General features: G+C 37.4%; 1 protein-coding gene across 2 annotated transcripts in view; it reads right to left on the bottom strand.

Moving 5' to 3' along the window:
• Positions 1-2,140: 2,140 nt before the first annotated feature.
• Positions 2,141-10,694, bottom strand: part of LOC129276566 (uncharacterized) — a 46,968-nt gene continuing 38,414 nt past the window's right edge. Inside the window, exon 22 of one of the 2 annotated variants that reach the window (XM_064109260.1) lies at positions 2,141-7,529. In XM_064109260.1, the coding sequence (XP_063965330.1) occupies positions 2,662-7,529 (4,868 nt within the window). In that variant the 3' untranslated portion in view covers positions 2,141-2,661. The remainder of the gene's footprint in view (positions 7,530-10,694) is intronic. The other variant, XM_054912950.2, reaches the window with a different exon arrangement.

Genomic DNA, 10,694 nt, shown 5'->3' with positions numbered 1-10,694 from the left:
CTTGGGTAAGTTTGTCTGTGAATTATTATGAAGGGCTAGCTTCTTCAAGTAGCCTTATGTAGGTAATTTAACCTGTCGCATTCTAGAGCTAGGTGGTAGGACAAAGTTGGACAAAAAAATTGTAGGACAACTTTCCTGACAGTAATCTGATGATACTCGGACACTCCTCTACAATCCATGGAAAGAATCCCTCATTTACCTGCAAATTAAGGTAATGAACAATGACCACCATGTCCTGACCATGAGAATTACCCTTGGACAATATTTTGGGAATTGTAGAATAACTTGGTAAACAGGTTAAGGTAGTTCTTTTAGTTTAGTCCTTAGGGTAGATTAGTCCATGAATATAAATTAGAACAGGATATAATTGTTCCCTAGTGGTTAATGTTATCGGCCAAACCATTAGTAGTCTAGTTTAGTCCAATTTATCACTGTCCTTTGTCATAGAAACTGATCGGTCATATCGTCATCTGCTTAAAGAGGCATATGACAATGTATAAATGTGAAAAAAGCTTCAGGATATTACAATACAAATATGTTATTTTATAGGATTATTTCAAAGTGTAAACCTTTTTTTAATCCGCAATGTATATGTATATGTATACATTAATTTCATCAACATTGTCAAATTATACCTTTATTGGGGAAGGGGTAAGATAAGTAATTGTAAGGAAATAGTATACTCCATAAAATTGATAAAAAATAATTATACAGGCAAGTTTTTAATTTAATCTTAAATGTTATGGCAGTATACGCATGGAATTATGTAAACTATTAAGTGCACTAAATAATATGGTCTTATAATTAAATCAAATTGGTTAGAATCACACCAACTTTCTACTTATTGACTGGATATAAATAAAAAAAATTCTTCTAACAAAAACACAAAAACAAGGTATCTAAATATTGATATTTCCTCTACAATACAATGTATTGAGAGTAAAACAATAGGGTCTTAACATAATCATAACAACTGGATACTTGAAAATGATATTGTACAAATATAATTACCAATATAATGCATATTTTCAATCCAGTTGTCTCCTTGTAATACGCTTCACAACTTTTAACACACAAATATCAGGTAAAATATGAAAATAAAATTCTAGTACAAATCATTATGATAAAGAAACACAGACACATAGCAATTCAAAATCTATTCGAACATTGTCATCCATTAGTATTAGGGGAAAAATAAACATACATGTAACTCTTGGAAAAAACAACAAAAGTTGAGGAAATAAACTCTCATATCAAATATCACAAAATGAAAAATTATTTAACAGTATTCAGCAGCAGTAAATAAAGTAAATACATTGCACATATTCTCAATCAATTAATAAATAATACTAATTTTCCATTACTCATTTATACAATAATGATTTACAAACGCATAAAAAATATGATTGTTAATTGATGAATTCTGCATTATTACCTTTAACCTCAAATGAAATTGGCAAAGACCACACATATATAGTAACTAAAGTCAATCCCATCAATAAATAAACAGAGAAACAGTGTATTTCTTTTCTTGGCAGTAATATTCATAGTAAAAACTATATAAATTGTTTTTTTAATGGTAAAAAGTACATATGAACCTACAATTTCAATAGCCCTTAACACACATACACAATCATCATGATTGCAGAATAATATGTAAACTATTATGCACAAGTCAGTTGCATAAATATTAGATTCATTACACTCCATGTTTCAATAAAATCTTGGCAGTCATGATAAATGTAAAAAATAACAAATTTATTTACTGTTAAAAAGTACACCCAAACCTACAATTTCAAATTCATTGGAATAAAACCAATAACAGTCGGACTAAGAAACATAGAAAAACACTGTACACTGAAATATTAATGAAACAAAGAGAAAATCATACAAAATTTTAAAACAATCAACATGAATTTCAGTAACATATAAAGAACTAAGTAAAGAATAGCACTCAGTAATTAAACTTTGAGTATATTTGTGAATATAAAGTATAAACAATAATCAATTAATCATGTGCAGAACTAATTCATGTACCAATTTGTTACAGACATATTACCAGAAAAAGAAAACATCATCCCCCTCTCCTACACTCTCTTCTACTCTCCCCTGTCCCTTTCTGTCTCTCTCTCCGCTGGTGATGAAAGAGAGGGTGTCTTCACACTCTCACCGTTGTCAAAATATTAATCTTATTTCTACTATTATTATAAATATGACAAATTGAAAGTGGAAAACAAAACAATTCAACTGAAATGAATTGAATTCAGTTAAATTAAACCTTTCTATGCCCTTCTCATTTTGATACAGGGAATGCATCATTCGAATGCCTCTAACCCGCAAATAGCAGTTCCGCTTGACCTTCAGAACTGTTTCTGTCAGATATAAAGTTTTCAATTTGCTCAACCTCTTGTATAGAAAATGCAGCTTGATAGAACAGTTCAAAAAATATCTAAAAAAGAAATCAAAAGGGCATAACACTGAGGTAAACCTGGCTTGATTTTAGTTCTATAACTTCTACTTATGCACAATGAGCCTTGTGTATACTTCAATGATATCATCTGAAATCTAGATCTGTTCATGGAGGAATAGCAAGGAAAGGCACCATCATGTATTATTTATCAAAACCTTGTATAAAATGGCAAGTGACAGATCACTCTTTCCTCAAACATTTAGCATGAAATAGACTCTCTGACTTGATCGTTTCTTTCTATCCAAAGACCAACTCTCAAGAGACTGATCCCACTGATCAAGGAATACTTCTTCCTGGATGACTTCCTGTGGGAGTCCTGCAGCTTCACCCTTAATGCTTGGGAGATCAGCCAGAGAGAATAAAGAACCTGTACTATGTCGATGTTCAAGCGGTGGCTTGACTCTGCATCTCCTTCTTGTTGTCACACTGTACTTGTCTTCCAAATGTCCTTCTAGAGATGTGGTGCCTTTGGGAGGGCTAGGATCCCTTGCAGTAGGGGACGACAATGGTGGGATACTTGCCAAGGAATTCACTAACCCAGGGGATAGGATTCCTGAGGGAAATACTTCTTTGTGGCCATTCTCACTGATGGGCCCTGATTGCCCTCTAACTGCAAATGATTCATCATTAAACTTGAATTCAGACTGACTTTTATTGGCGGAAGGCGATTGCGGAAAATTAATATCAGAGGATGTTTCAAGACTTTTACTCTTTTGGAGTTCTTTGGCTCTTTTTTCTGCAACGAGAGCTCTATAGTGCTGTGGCTTGGGAGGGACTGGAGGTTTTTCTTTAGAGCCTTGTTTCACTAGCTGCACCTTGACTTTTGGACTTTTAGGTGGGACTGGAGGCTTGGCCAGCGGCTTTGCAAGTTGCAGTGGAGTAGGAATGAGCTCCACCACAGTCTCTTGGGATGAGCCACTTGTTGTTGAATCATAATCTGAATCAGAATCACTGTAGGTGTATGCAGACATCTGGCGAGGGATCGGACCCAAGAACCTGACTGAAATGGCACTTCCTATCAGGGGTCTTGCAGGCACTGGCGGTTTTTCATGGACTCTTCCCTTTTCGGAGCTTAAGAAATCTTTACTGCCACTTTGTAAATCTGCAGGTAGCTTCTCAGGCCTAGCAAATGCAATGTTGCCTCTTTTTTCAGAAAACAGATTGATCCTACTTTTAACATCCCTCATATCCTCGCTCTTCTCAGCATCAGAACTTGTGGGACTTGTATCATCACCTTTGATAGGTGTCATTTCTTTGAAAGGCAGGATGGAATGGGATGTGTAGGATGTACTGGAGGTAGTAGATCTTCTGCCATAATTCCTCCCACGAAGCAATTCATCATCTAGCACTGAACTCAATTCCTCCAAAGACTTAAACATATCATAAGAAGATTCGCTGCTAATGCTCTTAGGTCTCGCTCCATCTTTGACATCATCTTCTTTTTGAACACCTTGGCAAGGACTTCTTTCTTCTTCATCAGTTTCTGTCTCTGAAGAAGACAGATCATGAATAACATTAGTAGGTGTGAGGACTCCATCCTGAGAATCTCTCTCTTCATCCATTATTATTTGCCCTACATGGTCTATTGAATTGTCAAGATGTTCTGGATCTGTATCAATATGTTCTGTTGCTGAAGCTCCATCTTCAGAACTGATTGAGGGGATACTCTCACTGCTAAAGCTGTCTTCAAGGATGTCAACTTCTTGAATAGTTTTTAGATCCGGGAGACAGACGATCAATTCTTGCTTTAGACCAGATGGAGTTTCTTCCGTGGTATAAGAATCACACGAAATTGTCTTTGGTGGGCTACTCTCCAAAGTTTTGCCCTCTTCATCAGTGCTGTCACCGTCATCAAAGCTGCGATTGTATTCACTTCTAAAAGTACCTATGCTCCTGCGAGTTCCACCTAGGTGGGTATGTATGGATGAAATACTGTGTCCTGTGCTAAAGGGAGTCTTGGATTCCTCATCATTAGATTCATTAGAAGTGCTTTCCAGAGGGATAACAGCCCTGCCATCAGAACGTAATATCAAATCAGCGATTTGATCAATTTCTTGGGAATCATCGTTTCCATTACCATCCCCACTTCTCTGAAATTTGTCCTTTTTCTGTTTTTCAGCTTCATACACCCTTTTGCCTTCACCTGTAAAGCAAGTTTCAACCAACAGACTAGAGTCTAGGAGGTTGGAAAGGTCATTGACTCCACAGTCACATCCTTGGACTATGCATATGTGACTGTTCAGGTCTCCTACATCATCACTACTATCTGGATCTTCTGAGGACACATCTGCCAACGTTACTCTGATATCCTCAAGGTCAAGAAGATTAACTGATTGTTGTTCAACATTTAACTTTGGTCCTTCTGTAAAGTTCTTCTGCTTAAAACATTGGGAATCTTTTGGCATATCAATGGGTTGTTCATGAAAGTAGACGATTCTGTGTTTATTGCTCTCATTGCTAGTTTCCTGAGGTAGTACTGGGCAACTAAGGGGCCTTGTTGGCTGGCCATCACGGTTCCATGGTATCAGTCTGTTGATTTTAGGCTTTTGGTCCTTCAAAGGAACTACCCTTGAAACTTCTTCAGTCTGAACTGCCTTGTCCTCTGTGGGAACAATCACAGTGGTAAGAGTACTTTTATCAACATCTTGGTCCTTCATTAGTGCACAGCCATGAGTTTCATGGTCCTCTGTAGGAATCATCCTAGTCACAAAATCAGCTGAAAGGTCAGAACTGTATGGTGAACAACTTCTATGGGTTGTCTCATTGTCAGTATATCTCTGAGCCATCTGTGATGTTTGAGATTCTTCCATGATGCCACACAGATCTTCAAAGCTCTTACCCTCTAGTCTTGTAGGTCTTATGTCTTGATTACTGGATGACCACACCTTCTTCTTGATGCCCTTCAGGTATCCACTACCCTCACTGAACTTGCCTTCCCCATCATCCTTGAAGCTCATCTTGCTGATGTCTGGAACGCTTTGAGTCATGAACTTCTTTTTAAGTGATGATCTTATCCCTTTGCTAAATGAATCTGTTGGCTTGGCATCGAATAATTCATACTTTTGTAGAAGCTCACTAAGAACTTTCAACAATGACTTCTTTCGAGGAATCTGACTAGAAGAAGTGCTGGTAGATGTGACCTTACCATGTTCCACAGGATCTACATCACATAGCATGTCTTCTTTCTCTTGTGAAATAAGGGTTGTACTCTTCAGTGGTGGTGTTTCTGGTGAGAGCCCTGTGAGTGTTAGTGGTCTTGGCCTGTCATGGGCATTCCAACTATTAGTAGAATCAGGAAGATAAGATGAAGCATCCAGGGAATCTGAGTCACTGTGAAGCCCTTCCAATTGTCTTGATTGCTTGCAATCTCCATCATGGAACTCTGCACTTCCAGTGTATTCTGGAGGTGTGGTTGTTACTGTTTGCACTTGCAGTTTGGCATCCTCAGTAGGGTCCAATGGAACTACATCTGGAGGTGGGTCTTTGACACCATCATTTTGTAGGTTTCCTACCCTGTCAGTCGGGCCAACATTTGCATTTATCTCTTCCCTCACTCTGTTTCTTTCTTCTAAAGATTGTAATTCCCTCTCCTGTTTTGCTAGACTGGCTACAAGATCAAACATGGAATCTACAACGTTGGACAAAGAACCCATTTCTTCTTCGGTTTTACGACGCTCTAAATTTTCATTTTGCCCTTGAGGCATCCAATCCAGCTCAGCTGCTGTCTGACTTGGCACTAGTTGTTCAACATAGTCTTGAGATACATCCCCTTCTATGTCCTTTGAATATTGCATATGCTCAAGAGTATTACCTAAAGTACTTGTATTAAGCAAACCTACATTGCTTAAATCTGAGGTATTAATGGATGTATTGTTGTAGAGGTTTTTCCCATGACATTCAGATAAATGACTAGGATTCCCCATGATTGATGGAAACCTACCCTCAAATCCATCTACAGAAATACTTTCTTGACCTGAACTTTGGACCAACTTATCTGGCTCTAATGCCATCTCAACATCTCTAGATACATGTAATTTATTATCAACTTGTTGTGCAACATGCACAATTTCATTTTTATTGTCATAGTTGCTACCCTGATCTTCCTGGAAACCGGGATTGTCCAGAATCCCATCTGATTTACTTGTACCTTCTACATTGTATTCAGAAGATTTTGTTTCTTGTTGTAACCCTGTTTCTGTATCTTCTTTAACCATTTTCTGAACCGACTGTGAATGATACTTTCCTGGTTCAAATCTATTCTCACCTGAGAGATCACCTGATGAATTATGAATCACATGATTGGTTAATAAGCTATTGACTGTATGCTCACATGATGCATTGTTAATCACATGATCACTTGATGATTTGTTAATCACATGATCTGTTGATGAGCTATTGATCACATGACCACATGAAGCATTATTGATCACATGGTCAGTTGATGATTTATTGTTTACATTATCACATGATGCATTATTGATCACATGATCAGTCATTGGAGAGTCTACCACAATCTCTTCAGCAGATCCTAGACTAGAGCAGTCTTCGGTAGAAGAACACTCATCATAGGACATCATCCCAAAGGCTAATCTCTCCTTTGTAAAGCGGGCAGACAGAAGTGCTTCCATCTCGGTGGAGATATCATTGTTATTTGTAGGAAACACAAGATCATCATCATCATCTAATACTCTACTCAGGGTAGCAGGTGGCTTAGCAACACAGTGTTCTGACTTGGAAAGGATTCCACTACCTAATTCTCCTTGAGAGCTCCTTGGACTAGAGTCCACTCCATCTCCAGATTCAACATCCAAGGCATCCCCTGTTGGTCTAAGTGGATGAACATCAAGTACTGCCGGTCTGAGGCTCAAACGACCATCTTGAATCACCTGGATGATTTGTGAGGGAGATATTCCTAGATTGAGGATGAGCATGATCTCATTGAGTGGTACGCTCAGACTGCCATCTGCTTCTAGCTCTACGCCAACCTCACTCGTCATGATACGATCCAAAATGGCATCGCAGTCAATGGGAATCAAGTCACAGTCTTCATCACCAAAAACTGAGTACATAAAAGAAAAGCAACATTATTTAAAAATTGTGACACATCTAGGATTATCAGATGAAATGTTGCATTGATAAAGTCTGCATACAAGACTATGTGAAAAGCATATACCTATAAGGTTTAAACTTATATGCTAAACATCTAGATTGTTAACAGCTTCTTGATTTAGTTTTGTTTGGAAATCAGTAATAATTGATACTTTGAATTTGTTTTTTGCTCCTTTTGCTTCAATCATGTCACGCTAGTAAGTCTTATATGCAAACTTTGTGATGCCACAGTACCTACAGTGGATGGTAACACATAAATCTAGAGGAAAGAAAGTGAGAATACACACTACATTCATGTGATTGTGAAAACAAAAGTGGAAATATAGAGAAGACATGATGATAGTTCAATCAAGCTAAATGTTAGAATCATGACAGAAAGAAGGACATCTTAACAAAATATGAACCCACTGACTTCTGAATATCTAATTCTTAAAATCTAAGTCATCCAGAGATCATCACAAGCACTGGATTGATGCCAAAATGGTTTAAGTTTTATCATTGCTGTATTTCTCAACCTTGAGAAATCTATCAATAATTATATATAGACAAGATAATATGTAAAGACATTTTTTCATTTTTTTCATACATTCAGGTTATCCAGGTTGCATGTATGGCATGATTTTGGTTTGTTTACCTGTGCAGCATGCGGGTGGAAAATTTTGATGATAAACTAATTAATGGAAAGATGTATTTAAAATAGCAGAATTCAGTATGGACATGTGAAGTGGATGGAGGAAGCATCAAGAAGGATAATAAACCAAGTGATGAAGTAAACACTGAGATTGAAGGAAAATAGACTAAGAAAAAGATCCAGGTGGGTGTTTCACAAAGCTGATCATAAGTTAAGAGCGACTTTAACAAACGACTGGTGAACCATTCTTACACGCTAAATAATCACCAATGAACATGTAATGGTGAATATCATTAACAAGAAAGGATCACCAGTTATTCTTAAAGTCACTCTTAACTTATGAACAGCCCCCCAGAAGGATAATGTAAAACATAGACACTTGCAATGAGAAAGGATGATGAAGAAAGGAAACATTTATGAAGGAGACAAAGGCAGCCAGCCCTGAAGCAAGTAGGAAACCAGCATTTGGAAGGGAGAGGGGGAGATGGAGGAGGGAAAGATTAAAAATAAAATCCAAAATTAAAAAATCCATATTTTATTGTTCGAAATAGACATGAAATGAAATACTTCGAAAATTTGCTTTGCCCAATTGATCGTGGGCCTGGCAGCCGCTCTGGCAGCGCCAGATCAACGAGGCTCTATCCCTTTTGTTGAACGCCAAACAGGGTAGCAGCAACTCCCATCTTTCAATGTCTTTTGGTCTGACGCGGCCGGGATTCGAACTCACGACCTCCCGGTTGTGAGACGGACGCTCTACCAACTTAGCCAACACACCAGTTGAGGGAGAGGTGGAGATTGAGGAGGATGGATTGAGGGGACGTAGAGGGGAGGGGCGGGGAGAAGAATGAAGTGGATGAGAAGGGAACAAAGGAGGGGTGGAGGTAGAGAATAAGTAGGAGGAAGGGGGAGGGGTGGATAAGTAGGAGATAGTGGTAGAGAAAAAGTGAAGAAGATTAGATATGTATAATTCATTTGACAAAAAAAGCATGTAGATCAAAAGAAATGAAATTATTTAAGGTTGATATCATGGACAACAGATTTTCCTTTTTAGAGTCAGTGAGTTCCGATTTCTTAGAATGCCAAAATAACACTCTGAACATTCTGAAACCCTTACTGAAATTAATACAACAAAATATATAACAGAAACTACACAAAAAATATTAGCTGAAAGGAAATGAAGCAAACTAATATTATACACAAAAAATGGTCTGCATTTTCAACTTCAATTCAATTTCAACCTTTGGATGTGCGTAGTTTAGGCATGGATAGCTATATGGGTAAAAACTATTAGAAAGTACATATTCAATTTAGTTACATATCCAATGGGTGTTTCACATAGACTTTAAATTGACTTGAAATCAGTCTAAAGCATGATTCAAATCATACTTAACTCCGTGTGAATGAACCGCAAGGTATTCAAAATTTAATAGACAATGTCTACAGCATTTATATAGTGGTCCTATATACAACACAGAAACCATATATGGCGAATATATAAATATCATGCAGAAATGAAACACACAATGCTCTTTTAACAAAATCGACACACTATCAGACTTAATTTCTATGCCACAAAGGAATTTTACCTGTCATTTTGATCCTTTTGTAAGATGATGGGTTAAAACATGGAATAAAATGATGTTAAGTGATCAAAATGGGTAGTAAATGGCAGATGTAACATACATTCAGAACCTATATCATTACAAATTTAAAAAGAATACTAATATTCATTCGCTCATAGCACAACCATTTATGCAAGATTAAACCCTAATGTAACAAAGTGTTCCAAAGCTAATCTCATCGCAGTGTGAAAGTCAGCAGAGTCAACAAACCTTTTGTTAATAAAATCACTTCAGTTTATTATGGGTGAAGCAGTGGGCTGAAATTTTACTCGTGGGCAATTCCATAAAATGATCAACCTTTTTGTACGTTCGACCCCCATTTTTCTTAAGTCTTACTTCGTTTTATAAACTGACAAAGTCATGGTCATTTGAGAGCATTACAGACTGTCAAAAGAACAAGAAATCAGAGACAGAAAATGTCATGAAGGTCTCACGTATAGGGGTCGGACGGACATACTTTATGGAATTGCCCTCCTGTGACTATTGTTGGTAGAATTTGGGTAAGGTTTAGATTCATGATAAAGTCGTTTGCAGTAGAGAATGAAACTAAGAGTATGTGACGATATGGATAACAGTTCTTGTTGGACAGGCTCTAATTGGTGTGGAGGGGTTGGGACATTTCTCTCCCTCCAGTCCTAATTGTCCACTATGTCTCCCTTTCCATGAGCTTTTGTTTGGCTTTCATGAGCAGAATTTGCCATGGAACATTTTTTTGCCAGAGAAAATATGGGTTCTAGTTGTGACACCTTTAAGTGAGTCACCCTATAATGAACAATTCCAAAGGAAAAATACAACAAACTGCATGCCTAAACAATACTGCATTTCTACTTTCTCGGATCTTGCGAGGCATGCATCAGTATCA

This window comes from Lytechinus pictus, chromosome 14 (genome assembly GCF_037042905.1).
Source record: "Lytechinus pictus isolate F3 Inbred chromosome 14, Lp3.0, whole genome shotgun sequence".
NCBI classification, from domain to species: Eukaryota; Metazoa; Echinodermata; class Echinoidea; order Temnopleuroida; family Toxopneustidae; genus Lytechinus; species Lytechinus pictus.
Note: the sequence above shows the minus strand (reverse complement) of the source record. Positions and strands in the feature narration are given on the sequence as shown.